Consider the following 20,611-nt stretch of genomic DNA (forward strand, 5'->3'; position numbering starts at 1 on the left):
GGCTGGATGAACGAGTCTTGACAGGTTTATATTCTTCATTTTGAGAGAATTCTTTATAGACATGCCTCCATAAGAGCCTGTTTAATCTAATTAAAACTTCTCCACTGGCCTGTCTAGTAGGTTGCTTGATCTTAAGATTTTTGCTCATTACTTTCACAGAATATCGTCATACCACTTTTTTAGGGGTATCAGAATAAAGCGATTGAATGAAGGGGAATGCAACCCTTTTTTTTTAAGTTTATTTTCATTTATTTTTGTTAAACTATCATGAAAAATCCAAATTAAATACACTGTTGAAAATAAAAGGGATTTGAATACTTTTGCAGACATCTTTAGGTCTTCTATTCGGTATTGGGCAGCTGAAAAAAGCCTGAGTTTACTTTCTTTTTTTTTGCATGGAGAGCAAATATAATAGCAATAGCTTGTAGACGGAATAAAAATAACTATTATATGTAGTAAAAGAAAGCAAATACACTCATCTTTGTTCTATTGTTAATTTATTTAAAACATAATCCAATAATGCCATTTGTGCTTTGCTCAAAGCAACATCAAATAAAGACTGTAGTAGCTGGTGATTATCACAAAGAAACTTCCGATTTTCACCTCCTACTCCGCTTAAGGTACAATCTACAGTTTGGTTTAACTCCTACGTGAAAAATGTTCACATGCACAAAATAAAAAAAGAAGACTAGAGTTAAAAAGGCATCTGCTCTTCATATACAGGGATGTTTGACATTGAAGAATTACAGTGAGGTGTTAATTTCAGTAGCATCAAGTCCCACAACACAAAAACCAAACTGAGCTTTTCACCTACTCAGATACAGATTCACACATTCACAAACTTTACTCTAATAAATAAATGTTCTTTCTCACTTTAACTTGTTCATTTTAAGGGAACATATCACTTATAGGTGAAGCAGGGTTCAATTTGAAGAGTAACCAAAGGAATTGTACAGTGCATCCTGGACAGGGGTTTGATCTCAGTCCAGGGGGTTTGGAACAGCCTGCAGGCTCAGAAACGGCGTTTTAAACATGATCACAGATTCACTGGCTGCGTCACATCTCAGTGACGTTACATACTGGTCCGTCCTTCAACATGCTGTCCATTTCTTTTAGATAGTATACAGCTATTTGATTTTAACATAGTTGTTCTCTGTTTATACAGTAGAACTGTTTAAAATAAGCAACAAAAATTAATGTGTAGCTTCACATACACACAAAACAAAATTTAAAAAGACAATTACCGGCCAAAATGAAGCCTGCTTTCACAAAGATTCAGTCTTTATACACTTTAAACCAAGTACCACAAAACGATTTCCACTTTTTCACCCCTTTAGAAAACTCCTTCCCGCTCCGCCTTTGAACATGCTAACACACATGATGGATATTTCACACTGATGTTCAATTTCAAATGAAAAAAATATCTGAATTATTCAAGAACAAAAGCAAAAATACACACCTTTTCATCTTAAGAAAAATCTTGTTTTGTCATTTGCATGCAGCAGTTTAGCACAGCATAACTTCAAACTGAATTGTCGTATTTTCATCACCTTATTAATAGAAAGGAAATGCTCTGTATTTAACAGACAATTTGATCTGGGTTTGTGGAAAGTTCAAATTTCTAAATATTTGTTCACTTAACAACCAAAAATAGTAACACGGACATTGTAATTGTTATTATCTTTGTTCCACACTCTTGTTCAACATTATTCTCTCCTTAAAAAAAAAAAAAGCAGACAGATATTCTTTTCAACAAGCTTTAAGTCTCAAATGCCCACCAGATGAGGAAATTTCCCCTTTTTTAGCAATGGTTTCATTGAACATGTGGATAAAAAAAAAACTGAATTAAAATACCCCTCTTCGAGAAGTTTCTGAGGTGACGTGGGTGGATGTGATGGCTGGTGTTGATTATTTCAAGAGCTGCGTGACCCTACATTCATTGAAAAGTTCTTGCAAAAAACTATTAGTGATTACAAGTCTCCATAAAAGTGTAGCTGAATGCACTTAAGAGAACAGTTGTTAAATGCACTTAACAAACCACCTCCATTCAGTCCACTGCTGAATAAATTTGAAGAGATGCGTCCCCGTAAATCAGAAAATCACTGAAAAGGTGTTTTATGTAAGGAACTTATATACATAAATAAAACATATATATTAAGTGTTTATTTCTGGTCTATTTGATGGAAAATCTGTAATTAAAAACAATGATTTTTAAGTACATTCCATAAGTTGAGTTGTTCTATAACCTTTTTGAAAAATGACTATCATCTTTTTAGATGAGAGAAAGAGTGAAAAGAAAGATTACGAGCCGTTTGTGGTTCAGCTTCCAGTCAGTGATGATTTAGGAAGCCCTTTCAACATCAGAATTACTATTATTTATTTTCCAGCAGGATTTGGTACCTGCCTACTATGCCAAAGGCAATCTGAGCTAAAACCAATAGAGTATCTATGAAGTACTGTCCAGCCAAAGATTAGAGACAGTAGATCAAACAACAGAGATGAACTAAAGGTCAAGATTAAACTAACCTGGCCTCGTCTCCAGGTAACATTGCATTGGTTAAGTACTGGTTGAAAAGTACAGTCTACTGTACAGGGACATCCTCTACAGTAGGTTGCCATCACCGTGTAACATTTCATTAAGGATCTTAGCAAACATTTAATTTTCTTCTGAGAATGTTTAGGGTTTTCATTCATCTAAGCCATAAAAATTCTAACAGACAGAAATAAACACTGAAAATATGGCAGTGGGAAATGAATCTAAATTGGAATTCTAATTAAAACCCCTAAATTACTGAAAGTAAAAGAATTGACAAACATACTGTGATATATTGAGACGCCCTTTCTGTATTTCACTACAGCTTGCAGCAGATTGCTTTCAGAACTTGAACTGTACAGAACTCTTGACACATTTTTTTTGTTTGTGTTGAAATATCTGAATATTTACATGTAGCTGGGACGCCATCTCTCAGCCAAGAAAAATTCAACTGCTATTGAGCCTCAGATTGTGCGCATTTATAAGCACTACAGCTGAGTTACTGTCCTTTTGACCTATGTACAAGATTTAAAAAAACGAACAAAACAAAAACACTTTGCATGAAACTACATTATTTTCTGTACCTAAAGAGCACTAAAGTCATTTTAGCAGCTTTTACATACAAGCAGAAAGAATCCATATATGATTCTCCTGTTTGTTATTTCCTATGCATATTTTACTTGTTTACTTGAATGAAAGGCAGCTTCCTTTGTTCAGATTGCTTTTTTTCTTCTTTTGTTTACACTTCAAATATTTGACCACATCAAAATGTTTTGACTGCGTGGTTAACGTTGCTAAAGATTCCTAGAGGTACCTCTGCAGATATTTGTACATGCCTGTTATCGGCTGGCTGGAAAGAAAAACAGGAAGACTGGCTTCAAGTCTCTTTCAGCTGTCAGCGAATAGTTAGCGGCCGAAGCGTGAAGGCACTTCCTGGTAAAGCTTTCCACAGATAGCACCTGGGACTTTTTTGAAGTATCCAGTAGAAGCCCTTTATTACGTGAGGACGCTGGGGTTTTAGAAGTGCCCCAGTCACAGAAGGGTGAAGCTTAAGATGTACTGAAGGAGTTTGTTCCTGTTGGCCTGAGGTTGAAAGGTGCTGCTGAGCTCCACAACTGTTACTCTGTTCTCTCTTCTTTCCTTTAGGACCTAAAGAATCATCCAAACATAGAAGATGAAAGTTAAAACAAGATCGGCAGAAATCTTACACTTTATATGAATGAACAGCGCTTATCAAATATGCATACCCCGAGCTCTTTGAATGTCTTTACTGTGTTCTTCACCAGATAATGAGTCGCACTTTCACCTGGAAAAGGAAAACAAAAGTGAGCCAAAAAAAACAAAAAACAAGAACATATTTTAATCCCTTTGGTTTATAACATTTTAGGAATTCAAACTGCAATGAGCTGCTTAAACCAAGAACTCTATGAAACTGATTTAAACTTTCAAACAAAGTGAACACATTCTTTAACCTAAAGAGCATAAAACCCATAAAGACTTTCATTGAAATAAGTAAAAGTGACTTGGGTTCATTTAAAATGTTAAAAGAGATTTTAATGTAAAATTTAAATCTCTAGAAATGTATATCACATTGCATTAAATGGGACATAGGGCTACAGAGTCTCTCTGAGGACTTTTGATAATGGAGTTTAAGAAAACAGGAGCTATTCTTAATTCATTTCCTTTATAAAGCCGATTTCCCATCCAGTTTTTTTTTTTTTAAACCGAATTGATCTGCTAACAATGGGCTCTTGACTTTTTTCCCATTTGACAGAAAAGCTGGATATGACCCCCTGCTGGGAAACTGCGTGGTCACTTCCCCACACCACTGCGTGTCTGATGACTGCATCACGCTGGGTGAGCATTGATGATGCGCGACAGAAATCAGGGAAGTAAATAATGGAGAGCAACATGGATGGGAGCCAGAGCGTAGTGAGTATTCTTTAATACTTCGCTCTTTTATTTGTCCAAATCCCTCTCACCAGTTCTGCGCCATGTTTACTGAATGTAGTAGTTTCGGCTTGTTAGATCAGATGCGACTGGCGCGGTGTGTTGATGTCCGTAGTGTGCACTCAATGGTGTCACATATTTAGCAGGTAAACCCGGTTCTTATGTTCCCACAGCATGCCAACCAGAGTTGAGGCGATTTTAAAGCGGGTCATCAGCCGAGTCGTTTTAACCCGGTTAGACAAGCATCAGTGAGTTGTTCCCACTGCCACTAAAACCTGATTGTTCCCGGGTTTAAACATGTTCCTAACATGGTTTTTTTTTTGTGGTTAAAGAAACAAAAACCCACAGAGGGTTGACTTCCCTCCTTATAAACCCAGCCCTTTGATCTGCACTGTGGATATAAATGAGTCAGCATCATGTCTCATCACACAAACAGGCTCAGAGAGAAGCAGTATAAATTCTCCTTCACTGACCTTTTTTATGTGAATCCTGAACTAAAGGCTACACTCACAAGACACCTATTTTTAGAGGACTTTAAATTTGTTAGATTAAAAGCTTAAAATGCCAAATCTGTGGTTATAAGAGTCTCTTTACGCTCAGCTCAGCTATTTAGCCTGTATGGTCTTGCACTGCGACCTGGATTCAGATCAACTTCCTGTTTGGTCCAGACCAGACTTTGAAAGGACGATCTTTATAACTGTTCCCTGTTCAAAGATTCTCTAACAAAAATTCGATTAAATAAGTCTCTAGATCAGCTTTTTCGATCAGAATTATGTTGTCTCAGAATTACTTTTCAAAAACACTTGAATATTTATACAATTTCAGTTTCATTACCAATATCTATATATTACAATGTGCAATGCAATTAACTAAGGAGGTAACATTTATCATTTCCTGTTAAGTGGCAAATCTTCTTTTCAAAATGGAGATGGAGAGGCTAAGATATGCATGCACTAACTGACAGATGGGCAAACAGATGTGTTGGTGGATGATTAAACCAATATCTATGATTGCAATGAAGACTATGGCCTTTTTTTTTTTTTTGTTTCCAGGAAGTGTAGTATGTGTGAAGTATTACCATAAGCAGCCACTTCTCTCTCTGTCCGCGTGAGCAGGTATCTGAAGAGCCTCAGAGTGTAGTCAGACTCAGGCACAGGTTGACTCAAACTGTGAACAAAAACTGCAGCCCCGCTGTAGGCCTCCAGCACTGGACTGAGCAGTCGCTGCAGGAAAATGAAGAACTCCTGGTGCTCAGCTGACAGGCTCACCTAATTTATAAAAGGAAAGCTCATGTAGATGATGCTCGACAGTCAGTTCAAAAGTTGTGAACAGAAACCTGAGCCACAACATCCAAGCGACAAAATCCAAGCGGACCTTTAAGTAGCGATCTCGCTGCTCCTCTCCAAAGTCGCTGTCTTCATCCTCTTCATCACTCCTCCAGGAGAGGGGCTCAGAAAACTTTTTAGGCCATGGCTCTTCTGTTGGACTGGAGCTCAGCTCCTCCTGGTCCTCCTGAAGCACAAGGACAAATAAGAATCCCTGTACAGTAAACACCTTCGCTCCTCGGAGAGGTTTATCATTATTTTTCTCTGGAATTATCACTTTTTGTCCAACAGATGAACAATCAAGTGTTTAAACTTACATCTGCCACATAGAGGACTCCATACTGGATCAGTCGGGTCACTGCATCGCTCAGAACTTGATAAATAGTCTGACAGGGCTACAGGAAGGAGAAGAGAAAAGGTTTTTTTTTTATTATGAAACCCCAGTATAAGAAATTTGTAAACTTAATTTAAAAAGTAAAGCTGAACAAATTGAAACAGATGTAATTTAAAGAACACAATGCAACTTTTTGAGAAATGCTACCCATTGTTTGGACTTACAGGTGCCACAGCCACCTCATTGGTTAGGAACTGGGAGAGACCTGCAGCCTTGTGGATGAGTCGCTCCTGGCTCAGTAGAAGGCTGCTGCGATCTTTGGGTCGGTGAGCAGACTCTGTCATCAGCTCTCGCTGCAGTGACAGGATGCTGCAGGCTGCAAACCAAACAAGTTATTGAATAATCAAAAGATAAGGCAGCTTCACGACACAAACAAAAAACAATTGCTAATCATACCAATGATTGCATCAGGAATAAAGACGTGGAAAAGGCCGTTGCTGTAAAAGTTGAGCTCGAAAAGCGCAGGTACGGTTTGGCAGGGAGCGATGGTAAACTCTCCGTTGCGGTTGGCGCTGCTGGTCACGTTGACACATTTTTCCAGAAGGTGGAGGGCACGCATGACCACGTCCTCAGAGTTACCTGAAAAACCCAGGTCAAAGTCCCGGGACAGGATCTCTTCCTTCATGTTGAAGAAATCCTCAACAAGCTTGGACAAAACTACCCCCTAAAAAAAAAAAAAGAAAGAAAGAAAAAAAGAGATTGACAAACTGATTTATGAGGATTTTAAAAAAACACGATAAAACTGTGTACCAGCAGAGGGCAGCCATGTGCCACTAATGTGTAGGAATGGTGCAAACCGATTAAACCAATTAAGGGAGGATTTATGTTTTCTGCTATAAAGTATTCATACCTCTATAACTTTTCACATTTTCCCATGGAACAACTATAACTCAAAATCAATTTTAAGGAGTGTAACCTGATAGACCAGCACAAAGTCGCTAAAAATCATGAGGGGAATTTTATATCTAGAGACAAACCTATCAGCTGAATGCCTTTATGAGTGGCCTAAGGACCAAACAGAGTCTGCCTGTTGATAATATTACCTCAGTATTAATGTATCTGGTCTGTGAAGGCCTAAAATAAAATAAAAAATGTATAAAATAATATCACCTTGAACAATCGGGATAAGGCCAATAAGTCAGAGATAAATGTGAAATTTAAAGTATAGCAGTTTAAAATCTCTCTTTAATCTATCTTAAATCTCACAAGACAGAGCTCAGATGTTCCCTCTACCAATGTGGCCTGTATGAATGTGCAGAACAAATGTGAAATCTAAAAATTTGATGAAAGAAGATGGTTGAGTTTATGGTGGTAGTGATGTTTGAGGGAAAAAAACACATGACAATACAGAGAGAAACCCTTTTACAGGCTGCAGAAGATTTAAGTGATCCAATTGGATGAATTAACCATATATCTCGCCATGTGAGTGAATAGCTTTAGCCTTGACAAAGGCATTGTTAAATAAAGGTAACAAATTAACACAGATATATTTGATCTTTTCTCCATATTAGGAGGAGATGTTCATATTGCTGCTAAATATGCAAATTATTAGATTGATCCAGCAACAGCGTGCTGATCCAGATGCAGCCTCAGGGTGGTAGGGGGGGTCACACTTGCAGCAATGAAGCTGCATTTTAATGTGTAAAAAAAATAAATAAACTGATTATCAGCTGGTTTGGCTTGCCATACCAGCTGTTTGGAAATCATTCCAAACCTTGACACTCCACCCCTGAACTCAATGCTTTCTCTGTCTGTTAGCGGGGCGGGAGCGCATGCGTTCACCTGCCTGCAGGTTCTTATTCACTTAGGGTGAGTTTGAGTCGATGAAAGTCTGAAGGGCGTGGGGCGGGCATGTTGTCTTAACACCGCTTTTTCATGTAGGTGTGCACATAAGGAAGTAAATACATTTTAAAACGCAGTTTCTCAAGCCGTTACACTCATTTAGCATATCTGCCTAATCTTAGGGTGATTTAGTTTACTTTCAGTGTAACCAGCTGCTGGCTGATATACACTGGACAAATCCCTGAGAGAGAGAGGCATAGATGTGAGTCAACAGGCCAAATACACTTATAAATAATGAGCCTATCTGCCCATTTTTCTCTGAATAGGGATGATAACTTTCAGTGTATCCCCTTGTTACACGGAACTGCTGCTAGTGAGATCCCTGCATAAAAGTTAGCAGCTATGGAAAAGTTCAAAAGGGATGAATACTGAAGAGAACATGATCCTTACCAGGAAAAAGGAATGAAGAAAAACTGATAGAAGCTCGAAGGAACACAACCAGAAAGAGAGATAAGGAGACAAAAAATAAAAAAGCCAGACTTACCTGCCTGTGTCGGTACAGAAGCAGGCAGGCCACAATGTGGGTCGACATGATCGCTGATGATTTGTTAGCCGCTGTGAGAGAAGAGAACACATTGCCATGACCAATGACAGGGAGAAGATAGAGCCATTTAATTTTCTTATATCATCAACAAAAGGCCTTTATACATTTTAAGGAGAAACAAATAATACTATAAAACGTCATGAAAAGGATTCTAAAAAGTTAAATTTTAGTGGCTTTGTTTAATTCAATGAAGTCTAATTATGATAATCCATTATTCAGCATTTTTAAAGCCCTACAGAGTCAATATCTACTGTGAAAAGGGCTTTGTAAGACACATTGAAAATGAAATTCTCCAGTGAGAAGTTAGAGGATTGATAACCCTCTGGTAGAAGCAGAATCACAGCTGGAGAAAACCTGCTTCAACTGGTTTGGCGGAGAGGTGTATCTGCAAAGCGTTAGTACAGATAACCTTGAATCTTTGCTCTGAATATCAGGATGTCAAACTGATCCGATTTTTTCCCTGCAAACATATTAAAGAGATAAAAGCTCATGTGTTTTAGCAAGGTACGTGTTACTAGAGTTTATCTCCAGCATAGTGAACACAAAATCTGGCATTGCATTCTTCTGGTTTCTCTCCTCCCCTTCTCCCTATTGGCTAAAAACAACACACCATCCAGCTGACTGCTGTGCAATTGGATGAACAATAAATGACAAAAAAAAAAAAGCTGGCGCCTAAGCATGCATCTGAATGAGAAGAGGAGAACCAGTCACTGCAATGTTACCCCAGGGCAAAGCACCCTGAGTGATGTGATCCTGATGGGCTGATGCTGTACTATGCAGTGCTGGATTTCAATTAGGATGAAAGGTCGTATTTCATGAGGGTTTCCTTTGTAGACAGGTGCAGCTTTAAAGAGGGATGAAAAGGAGACTTGTGTATTCACAGAAGAGTGAATAAAAACTAAACATGCCACCCAATAGCTTTTACAAATCAGATGGGACTCTATTTGAGGGTATAATAGGTTCCTCCAAAGGCTGCAGCAAAAGAACTAATATTAGTTGATAAAGTTCTTACTGAAGAGGACATGCTTGGCCAGGTTGTTGATGACATGTCGTCTAAAGAGCTCGTCAGGGACCTCTCTGTCCATCTCCTCCTCCTCCTGCTCTTCAAACTGACCATCAGGCCTGAAGAACAACAAAGTTTGGTGCATGTCAACAACTTAGGATCATTTATCGCTAGAATTCAATTCAAACACTAATTGGGGCTATATAGTCATTACAGATAAGATTGATATATTTTCAGAATTTAAAATGAAAAGCAGGATCCTGGATGGCTGGACATGAAATACACAACAACAGAGAAAAAACGTTTGTATTCAGTGAGGAGGCACCATATATCAGCAGTCACACTCTGCAAACATGATCCTGAGTTTCACCTTTCTTTATTTCCTTTCTCTGGCCTGTCTCAACCTGTCCAGACCAGCCATATCACTCACAGAATGGCTGAGTGATCGGAATGGCATGTGAATGCTAACTTGTACTCGATGCAATTTCTTATAGTGGTATAAACTGAAACAAATCCAAAGACTGAGTATGAGACTTCAGACTCAAGGAACATTCTGTTCAGCCGTTTCTGTTCTACTAAGACTGGACTACTCTGAACTAGAATAACCTCTCCCAGTGGAAAGTTGAGGGCTGATCTCACATGTCGAATGACAGAGACCGCTGTGAAGCAGCAGGAGGGAGAAATTAGCTTTGGATATAAAGGTTGTCGCGCACAAGACGAAGGGACATCTGGTTTCTGAATAAACAAGGGGCGGATTAAAAACACCACCGTCGCTCTGAAAGACTCTGTGCCAAATATGGAAAGTGCCTTACTGTGCAGAAATGATGTATGGCATCAAGGCATTTTCGAGAGACACTGGTGGGGGAATATGACGGCTCCTCTGGGTGTCCAAGTACTCCTAAACTCACCAAGAAGCAGATAGGCATAAGTCTTTGGAATACACATTATACGCTATAATCTTGAATTTGATGATTAGAAAGAAAAAAAAAATAATCAGACATTGTATTTGAAGCAAGCTCCTTAACAAATTTGTTACAAAACCCTTAATTAAAAAAAGGCTACTAATCAAAGCGTTCATTATGCCATGCAGCTTTGGAAACAAAACAAATCTGTAGCATTGTAATTCCTCCACCACACAAAATACTCACAAAGATTTGTTTTCTTTATTAACCCTTTATTTTAAGCCTGAAGGGTTTGTTGCTCAAAACCAATCTTAGTCTCACAAAGCAAAGCCCACATTTCCAGTCGAAATTTCAGCTGAGTTTGTTTCTTACATCCCTTGCATTTGTGATGTAAGAAACAAAAGATTTTGTTCTATCGCTGCATGCATTTCAAACAATGTCTATAGAGGCACATCACTACAAAAGCATCTACAAAAATTAATATATGAATAATCTAAAACCCATTATCGCTTGATCATTGTTAAAATAATTGTTAATTATAAAAAGAACTTGTTTTATTCATTTTAAGGAAACTACAAGGAGGTTAAAAAAATTTCACATCTATTCTGTCATATATAGAAATTTGTGTATAGAACAAATTGTGATTGCACTGCTGGCAATAAGGTTGGTACAAATCTAAAAGTAATCACCTTTAGGGAGAAGGGCTGGTTGAAATCCACTCGAACACAACCATAGTTCTTCCTTAGCATCCTAAATACCCCACAGGCTATCCCCCACCAACTCTCATTCTTCTTGGGTTTCCCCTGAGGAACAGAAAGGATAACACAATTAAAATCTGGATTTGGCAATTATAGCGGTAGTTATATCTTAATAAATATCTAAATAAAGTATCTGGATAAAACCTGTCGTTGTCAAAGCAAGAAGCACAGAGATCATCCAAGAGCTTACCAGCTGCTCACTATTGTAGTTGCCTTCAATAATTCGGTCATATGAGATGCCAACTGGCACGACCAGCACGTCTCCGATTGCCCCTGTGTACAGCGTGTCGACCACGATGGAGAGCATGCCTGCACGTGCTGAAAGGGGCTTACCGCTGCGGGACCGGGTACCCTCCAGAAAGACCTCCAAAAACTGCTGCTGCCTTAATAACTCCTCTGTGTACTGCAGGAGGATTGAAACAAAGGGCACATGGGAGAGGAGTGAGCCAAAGGTGAATGAAACAAAGCATCCATATAAAGTACTGTTAAAAGCTTATGTTTATTTATTTAAAGTAGCAAATTAACCCCATGCTAATGTGGAAGCTGAGTGTAAAGAGTAAATTTATGTGATATAGTTTAGTGTTTGAATATAAGAAAAATAAACACTAAACGGAACGATTTCACTCTTTGCAGTGACTCCAGCACGTTCAGGAAGCAGCTAGACAGCATAAAAATATCCCTCTGGGTTTAGTATAGACACAGCTGTCTTCAAAGAAGGGAATTTGCTTCCTGGAATATAACGCATATAAGGTCATCAAGTTCAAATTGCAAACAGAAAGAACATCCAGGCTCTAAGTTAGCCATTTTTTCTCCTCACTGCCTATATTTCACCCCTTCAAAGAAAATGCTTAAATGCTTACATTTCAACATGCCTTAAACCAAAAACGTATCTGCCTGATAACATTTCAAATGATGACCTGCTGAAACATTGCATAAAAAAATAGTAATGTAACAGAAAAAAAAGAAAAGAAAAAAAAACTGGAGCTCATCATTTTCTGCAGCTGCTTATGTGTCTTATAGATAACTCTTATCTAAGAGATAACATGTACCATTAGCGCGGCTGGCCTTTTTAAACATAACCATTTGCCAGTTCAGCTACGATTAACTCAAACAATTGAGTGAATCAGCTCTATATCGGGATCTTACAATGTACCATCAAAGTACTTAGACCCCTTGAATGTATTGATTTTCTTCCCCTTGCAATGATGAAAAGATGATGAAAAGGATTTTATTTTAGACAATTTGAATAATAAATAAATCAACTAAAAAAAATACTTCAAACAAAAAACAACCAAATACACACAAAAAGAGATTGGTTAACATTTAATTAATTAATTAATTTTCATATAAATTAAAAATAATTTGAACATAATTAGAAACAACATTTTCCACTAAATAAACTAGTCAGTATATATAGTCAGAGAACTGATACTGATTAATGTAAATTATAAATAGTAAATATCAATTCCAGTGTATTTCATTTGGTAAACAAACAAAAAGCAGAACTTAATTGCAAAGTTCAGGCAATGGACTTATTTTAGCTAATTATTTGTAAAATAGCTTCAGTTGTTTCCGGTTAAAGAGGGAGAATCTAAAAATCCCAAGTTTTTAAGTCTTGTCACAGTTCTCTTCAATAAATATAGGCCTGGACTTTGACTAGGTCACTTTGCTACATGAATGTTTGAATCTAAGTCTTATATTCCGGGATTTTCTTGGAGTTAGTTCAATTCATATTCTCATCCGCTTTCAACAGATCTTATATCCCTGTAGAGAAGAATCCCCAAAGCATGATGCACCTACCACCGTGGGTTACCATGGGAATGATGTGTTCATGCCAGTATGTAATGCAGTGACCTTAGAACCTTTATCCATACCACTAATATTCATCATGCATCTCGGATGCTTGTTTCTGTTCTCAGATTGAGGCTTTATCTACTCTTTACTGCATTGAAAACATTGCAGAATTTTTTATTAACAATTAAGCAATAATTTGTGTCTGGATGATGCATAAATTCCTGCTCAGATTAGGGCCGGGCAGTCAATCTAAATCAGCATATATCAGGTGTGTATAGGACAGACATCTGATCAATAACAAATAAAATATGTCGGATAAAGTGTTTCAAAACAATTTCAATGAACTTCGATCCAGAACCACATGTTACCCTCAGGGATAGAGGGATTAGCCTCTCACAGCCAAACTAAGCCAGGCTAGTAGTAGGGCCAACCTATTTTAAAGGTTAAAGGTCATGTTGTAATATGGTAAGGGTTGCAATCTAAACTCAGGCCTCTTTCCTCAGGTCCTTATTCCAAATAAGTGAACAAATAAAAGCAAAATCAATAATTATGAACATGACAGGCTTACGTCCTTTTTCAGCCATATTACACAGCTCTAACTTAAATACAGCAATGCTTTTAGACACTGAAGTTTGTAGTTGGAATGTGAATAAAATGCAAAAAAAATGTTTACTCAACTTTGAGCCACACTTGTTTGAAGCTACTTAAAGCACTAAAAAAGTTTTTTTTTTCACATTGCTGTCCTTTACTATAGTACTCAAACTGGTTTTCTGAGCAGCAGAAACCTGCTAATCAGTACTATCTGACTGAACAAAAATTCTTCCCCTTCAGGCTCTGGTTTAACTGGTCTCTCTTATTTCTTAGAAACCTTATTGATCCTGAAGGCACAAATCCAGACACTGAAAAGCTGAAACCTTTAAATGTTTCAAACATTTAAAGGTTAAACTTAAGGATGCTGATACAACTAAACATACAATAGATAAAAAAGTGCTAGATAAAAAATGTCAGAAGATGCAAAACTCCTCCCTTGATTGGTCAAAAACCAGGATCAAGTTTACTAAAATAAAGATCAGAGACATTTTCAGATGTCAGAGGTGTTGCTCATACTGCAAATGTAAAAAAATATATATATTTTTTATAAGATTTAAATATGAATAAACTAAAAGTGCAGGTTGTGTGTTGAGATAATATCAAATGTTTAATCTCTCATTAATGCATACTAAAAAGTGCTCCATGCACAGAAGCATAAACAACAGCTTTCATGTGTGAAAAGAAAAAGGACTTACGGCATGGAGGAGCGACCTGTACAAAATGTCTTTCTTTCCATCCCTCGTCTCCTCCATTCTCCGCCGTATGAAAAATCCACCAAGTTTACGGATCACAGTGCTGGAAACAAAGGGACATTTTGCTAATTACTCCAACTTAATCTTTTTACTCACCAAGAGTCTTTCTAATACAGGTGCTGGTCATAAAATTAGAATATCATGAAAAAGTAGATTGATTTCAGTAATTCCATTTAAAAAGTGAAACTTGTATATTATATTCATACATTACATACAAACTCATATATTTCAGATGTTTATTTTGTTTAATTTTGATGATTACAAATGACAACAAATGAAAATCTCAAATTCATCATATCAGAAAATTAGAATATTGTGAAAAGGTTCAAAATTGATGGCCCCTGGTGCCACACTCTAATCAGCTAATTATCTCAAACCACCTGCAAAAGCCTTTAAATGGTCTTTCAGTCTAGTTCTATAGGCTACACAATCATGGGGAAGACTGCTGACTTGACAGTTGTCCAAAAGACGACCATCGACACCTTGCACAAGGAGGGCAAGACACAAAAGGTCATCGCTAAAGAGGCTGGCTGTTCACAGAGCTCAGTGTCCAAGCACATTAATAGAGAGGCGAAGGGAAGGAAAAGATGTGGTCGAAAAAAGTGTACAAGCAAGAGAGATAACCGCACCCTGGAGAGGATTGTGAAACAAAACCCATTCAAAAATGTGGGGGAGATTCACAAAGAGTGGACTGCAGCTGGAGTGAGTGCTTCAAGAACCACCACACACAGACGTATGAAAGACATGGGTTTCTGCTGTCGCATTCCTTGTGTCAAGCCACTCTTGAACCACAGACAGCGTCAGAAGCGTCTTGCCTGGGCTAAAGAGAAACAGGACTGGACTGCTGGTGAGTGGTCCAAAGTCATGTTCTCTGATGAAAGTAAATTTTGCATTTCCTTTGGAAATCAAGGTCCCAGAGTCTGGAGGAAAAGAAGAGAGGCACTTCATCCACGTTGCTTGAAGTCCAGTGTAAAGTTTCCACAGTCAGTGATGGTTTGGGGTGCCATGTCATCTGCTGGTGTTGGTCCATTGTGTTTTCTGAGGTCCAGGGTCAACGCAGCCACATACCAGGAAGTTTTAGAGCACTTCATGCTTCCTGCAGCTGACCAACTTTTTGGAGATGCAGATTTCATTTTCCAACAGGACTTGGCACCTGCACACAGTGCCAAAGCTACCAGTACCTGGTTGAAGGACCATGGTATCCCTGTTCTTAATTGGCCAGCAAACTCTCCTGACCTTAACCCCATAGAAAATCTATGGGGTATTGTGAAGAAGAAGATGCAATACACAAGACCCAACAATTCAGAAGAGCTAAAAGCCACTATTAGAGCAACCTGGGCTATCATAACACCTGAGCAGTGCCACAGACTGATCGACTCCATGCCACGCCGCATTGCTGCAGTAATACAGGCCAAAGGAGGCCCAACTAAATACTGAGTGCTGTACATGCTCATACTTTTCATGTTCATACTTTTCAGTTGGCCAACATTTCTATAAATCCTTTGTTTTTATTGGTCTTCAGTAATATTCTAATTTTCTGATATGATGAATTTGAGATTTTCATTTGTTGTCATTTGTAATCATCAAAATTAAACAAAATAAACATCTGAAATATATGAGTTTGTATGTAATGTATGAATATAATATACAAGTTTCACTTTTTAAATGGAATTACTGAAATCAATCTACTTTTTCATGATATTCTAATTTTATGACCAGCACCTGTAGATCAAACTGGGTGTGAGGCTCTGCAGCCATTCACCTGAGGATTGGGATGCTGAGATTGTTTCCCGCTGCGATGTGGGGGGCTTTGATGTTATGACAGAACAGAATCAGTGTGATGAGTAGGTAATCAATGTGGGATTTGTGCACCGGCAGAAAGACCATGGGTATTTTTTTCTGCAAAGAAAAGAACAGATTCTCTGTAGACAAAACAATATGAAGACGTTTTAATCTGTTTCCATTGAATCTTGAGCAGTTACCACAAATAAAGAATGAAAAAAAGAAGTCGAAGGAAAATTACACAGATAAGACGCAATTGAAGCAGTCGCATTAGTGAGACACTGGTTGCTATATAAGTCTGGACGCAAAATGCACACTTCTGCAGAGATTTCTGAGTTCACCGTGTGGGTGGATAATAGACAGGCAGATTAAACGAGATGTAGAAACAAAGGGACAAATGAAAGCATATTCAAACATGGATTAGTCCAAGTTAACTCATAGATATGGATGAATATAGACAGGGTTAGACAGCTGGAAGAACTGATGAATGAAAAACCAGGTGAAAGATGAAAGGAGATAATTTATCGTCTCTCTAAGGACACTTGTTTTTCTTGCACATTATGTGCCCGTTCTGAGATGGCTGTCTCAATGGATTTATAATGATAATAAAAGCTTCATAAGGAAGAGTAAATCTACACATCAGCAACTAAGTCAATGAAGCAATTCTTGTCTTTTTGTTAAGTCATAAACCATAATGATTTTAATGACATGTCTGTGGTAATAATGCTAACCTCTGAGGCAGCTTTCTTGACCATTTCAAGCTGTCCTTTGTGGATCTGGATGCTCCAAAAGAAACCATTAAACAACCTCAGAAGAACCCACCCTGTCAGCCTGAAAGAAGAAAAACAAAAAATAGTTTTATATCCATGGTGAAACCAATCAACAAAATGAAGATATTGAATCCTTGGATAGTGAGGATTTCTTTTTTTTTCTTTTAAACTGAATGATCCAGGAACCTAATAAATGCTGGGGAAACATTGGCCACCATCTCTTGGAGGAAGGCTCTGGCTTTCTGCTTCACTTTACTGACAGCCTTATGGTCATGGCCAGGCTGTCCTACCACAGCATCTGCCTCAGTTGCAACCTTCAAAATAGCAGCTTCCACCCTGCAGATAACAATAACAAATATAATTATTAAAAAAAACATGCTAAAAGCAGTTATTATTACTCTCCTTTCTCTACACATAACAGTTAACTGTTACACAACTAGATGGCTCATTTGACTTTCCCTATGCAGCGTTCGCAAAAACAAAGGTTACCATCCCAGTAAAGGGTTACATTGACTCCTACCTGCTGCTGTTGAGCACATTGTCGACCACGTTCCTGGTAAACATGTCCTTGTTGACGTCTCTCTCCGTAACAAACAGCACATAACTGAGCCTACGTGCCAACCAGCCCCGCTGCCTACAACATCAGACCAAAAAACAAGAAAAACGCTTCATCTTCATCATGTTGAAAATGCACACAGAAATATCAGTGTTTACATTAGCTGAAGCAATCAATAACTAGAATACAGTGATGTCAGAAAATGCACTAGCTTTACTGATATCCTCTTATTTTCAGGTTACTGTGTGTGCCACCACCATATACAGTCAAAACTAACACTACCAACATTTTTGTTTAAGACTGACTGAAGTCTATCTTCATCTGATAAATCTAACAGCACACCCATACCTACTGACATTAAATTACAGCTATTATTTACTTGAATAGAATGTAAATTTTTTTGGTATTCTGAAAAAAAAGGAAAGCTAGTTTTTTTTCAGAACTGTTTGTCATTCAAATATATATTTAAATTAAAAGAGAAACTGTCCTAGCTGCTGTTGCTCCCTCAATGTTGGAGATAGAACCCTCAAAATGTGAGCCATTTAAAGCATAGCATAAACTTTAGGATGCAGGGAGACTTTTTGACTCTGTTGATTAACCTGAACCAGTACGTTTATTTCTGTATGAGCCAAACAATGAATAAGTCATATAAAATGCTACACTTCATCAAACTTCAATGTAGCAGAGGTTTATTGAAGAATGCAGCTTGCGTTTCTCAAATTAAATGTACCTTTAGAATTAAAATGATAAACATGCATCCTAAGTGAAGAGTTATCAGAGCAATATGGTTGTTTTTTTAACAAAGCTAACTCTGAGTTGAAGCAGCTTATGTATAGAGTATGCTACAAGGGAGCTTCTAATGTTGCATAAGTGTAAATATAAATCAAAATAATAAAAGATGCATAGACCTGTGTTAGGTTTTCGTTTCTTTGCAGTTTACATAACGATAAAAAAAATATCTTATAGATGTAAAATAGTAAATTTTTATTTTACTGTATTTACACTAACCATTATCCTGTTTAAGATTATGTTTGTCTCAATTTTCAACGTGGATGCATGTACAGTGTCAACTGACAAACACTTTAAATTATTAATCAAACCGCCTTTCCGTTGCGGCACAGATCAGGCCGTTCGACATAAAGCCATTCATTATATACATTGCTTAGAAGCAAAGTGTTTGCCTGACTTTATAATTCAAAGGAGAAACAAGGCCTAAAGACATCAAAAGTCCCCAGTTTCATCTCTTATATCGCAGTTAGTTTGTTCTTCTTTCTGCAGTTTAGGGCTGTTATAAATAGAGGTTTGTGTAGATGTGACTTTGCATACTAATAAAGGGGAAGATCCTCTTCTGTTTACCTAGTGTGGGTCTCATTGATGTAGATGACGTTACGTAGGCCCAGAGATGGGATGCTGGGGTTGAACAACTGTTCCTACAGGAGGAAAAAACATGGATATGATTTGAATTATTATAACTTTAATTGGTTATATTGGTCTCATATCCTAAAGTCAGACTGAAAATAAACATGCTAAAATTTCTGTGGCCTTTATGTTATGTAACACAACCAAAAACATACAAGTATCTTGTTTTTTAATTTAGAGTAGACACTTACTGTGAAGGGGGGAAAAAATGTAATACCTGTTAATCTACATTTTTTACCAGTGAGGCAGGCTCTACCATTCCAATGTAGCTGTGATTAAATTTTTAATTGACCTGCTTCAATCACAACCTCTGCACCATCCTTTAAGTTTTCGCTTTTTCTTCTCATGTGTGATTTTTCCTCAATAAGTTTGCAGCAAACCTCAAACATCTTAGCAATTTTCTTGCAACTCTTCCATAAAATAAATGCAAACCTGTAAGATTTTGCTCCCTATTAAATCTTTTATTGGTGTAATTTTAAGGTATCTTTTGCTTTAGAAATAATAAAAACAGCTGATTGAATAAAAATAGTCCCCAAAAAACTGATCCCTTTTTGACACAGCAAGAAAAAAAAAAGAATTGCTTTGAATTAAAATTTCATTTTTTATATTATAGAACAAAATGGCCACATGATTTTATATTTAATAAAAACAGGATGTGGGTACTTTTACCACATACTGGCTGCCCCTTAGGTTCTGTTAAGTCTTCCGCATGTCTGACTTACAGTTGCAGCAGGAAACACACATTTCTTTGCAAATATCCAACATAACACATTAAAGAAACATGAAAAAAGTCAAGTTAAGTGAGTAACTACTGTTGGTACTAATCCGTCACTTAAGAATTTCTTTTTTACCTCTAGGAAAGACCAAAGAATTTTTAACAATACTAAAATATGTTTCATTTTCAAAGGCAACTGGCCACTTTCTGTCTTAAATGTGATTAATTTGAGGTAATGGAGGAATAGGCAGCTGTCGAGGATCTTTACCCAGCTCTGAGGAGTACAGGAGTGACAGCACCGGCCGACAAATGGCCTCTTTCTGTTCAGCAGGCCCTCCTTCCACGTCCTGGCAACAGAGCGCAGAACTGATGGACTGGTGCTGCGGTCCTTGGAAAAACAGCCACACAGAAATCTTTGTTAGGATGAACGCAGAACACATAAAAAGACTCTTTGAAGGATCACATTACAAAAGTTTGGTCTGACTAATCTGTGATTCTATTCAAAGGTATGATAAGAGCTTACGACATCTTCATTGGGATGTTTCCAGCGGTTGCACCACTGCTCTCCGTTGCCGACCTGCAGCAACAAGCCGTCAGAGAGCTCCATCCTCGCCGCTGCCCCTCTCACTCCTTATGGATCACGCACGCAGCAGATGCTGGCAGGCTGGGGAGATTCCACAAAAATTTTATAACTCTGATCAAATTATATTTAAGCCACTTTAGATCAGTCTTTACTAAATAAATTCTTCTTCGATCCAATAACGATACGATTGCTCATAATTCTGATTTTTTCTACATTGCCTTTTAAAATATATTTTTTACCACTTTAAATTTTTCACACTTTATTACATTACAACTAAAGATTTTTTATAATGTTTGCAGGAATTTTACCAAAAGATTCATAAAAATAAAAAATAATAATAACTAGAAAAAGCTGTTTCGGAGAAACATCAAAGTGGGAATGCTTTTGCTGAATGAAAA

The 20,611-nt window shown here is 37.6% G+C and overlaps 1 protein-coding gene across 1 annotated transcript; it reads right to left on the reverse strand.

Moving 5' to 3' along the window:
* Positions 1 to 480: 480 nt before the first annotated feature.
* gpam (glycerol-3-phosphate acyltransferase, mitochondrial) lies at positions 481 to 20,302 on the reverse strand. The gene is made up of 20 exons (XM_038279092.1): positions 20,154 to 20,302; positions 19,899 to 20,018; positions 18,853 to 18,926; positions 17,461 to 17,574; positions 17,127 to 17,276; positions 16,902 to 17,001; positions 16,151 to 16,287; positions 14,332 to 14,431; positions 11,442 to 11,654; positions 11,183 to 11,296; positions 10,404 to 10,489; positions 9,601 to 9,710; positions 8,529 to 8,599; positions 6,599 to 6,866; positions 6,367 to 6,518; positions 6,126 to 6,203; positions 5,858 to 5,995; positions 5,562 to 5,751; positions 3,781 to 3,839; positions 481 to 3,682 (listed from the first exon to the last, which is right to left on the reverse strand). The coding sequence occupies exons 1-20, from the start codon at positions 20,235 to 20,237 to the stop codon at positions 3,566 to 3,568; spliced, it is 2,475 nt and encodes an 824-aa protein (XP_038135020.1). The 5' UTR covers positions 20,238 to 20,302; the 3' UTR covers positions 481 to 3,565.
* Between the last annotated feature and the right edge of the window lie 309 nt (positions 20,303 to 20,611).

This window comes from Cyprinodon tularosa, unplaced genomic scaffold (genome assembly GCF_016077235.1).
Source record: "Cyprinodon tularosa strain WSP-4 unplaced genomic scaffold, ASM1607723v1 ctg1477, whole genome shotgun sequence".
NCBI lineage: Eukaryota > Metazoa > Chordata > Actinopteri > Cyprinodontiformes > Cyprinodontidae > Cyprinodon > Cyprinodon tularosa.

Excerpts from the sequence above, each read along its gene's own strand:
- gpam (XM_038279092.1), bottom strand. The coding sequence starts at position 20,237 with ATGGAGCTCTCTGACGGCTTGTTGCTGCAGGTCGGCAACGGAGAGCAG. Across the intron at positions 20,019-20,153 it reads AACATCCCAATGAAGATGTC|GACCGCAGCACCAGTCCATC; the intron begins GTAAGCTCTTAT and ends TGTTTTTCCAAG. Across the intron at positions 5,996-6,125 it reads GAGTCCTCTATGTGGCAGAT|GAGGACCAGGAGGAGCTGAG; the intron begins GTAAGTTTAAAC and ends CTTGTGCTTCAG.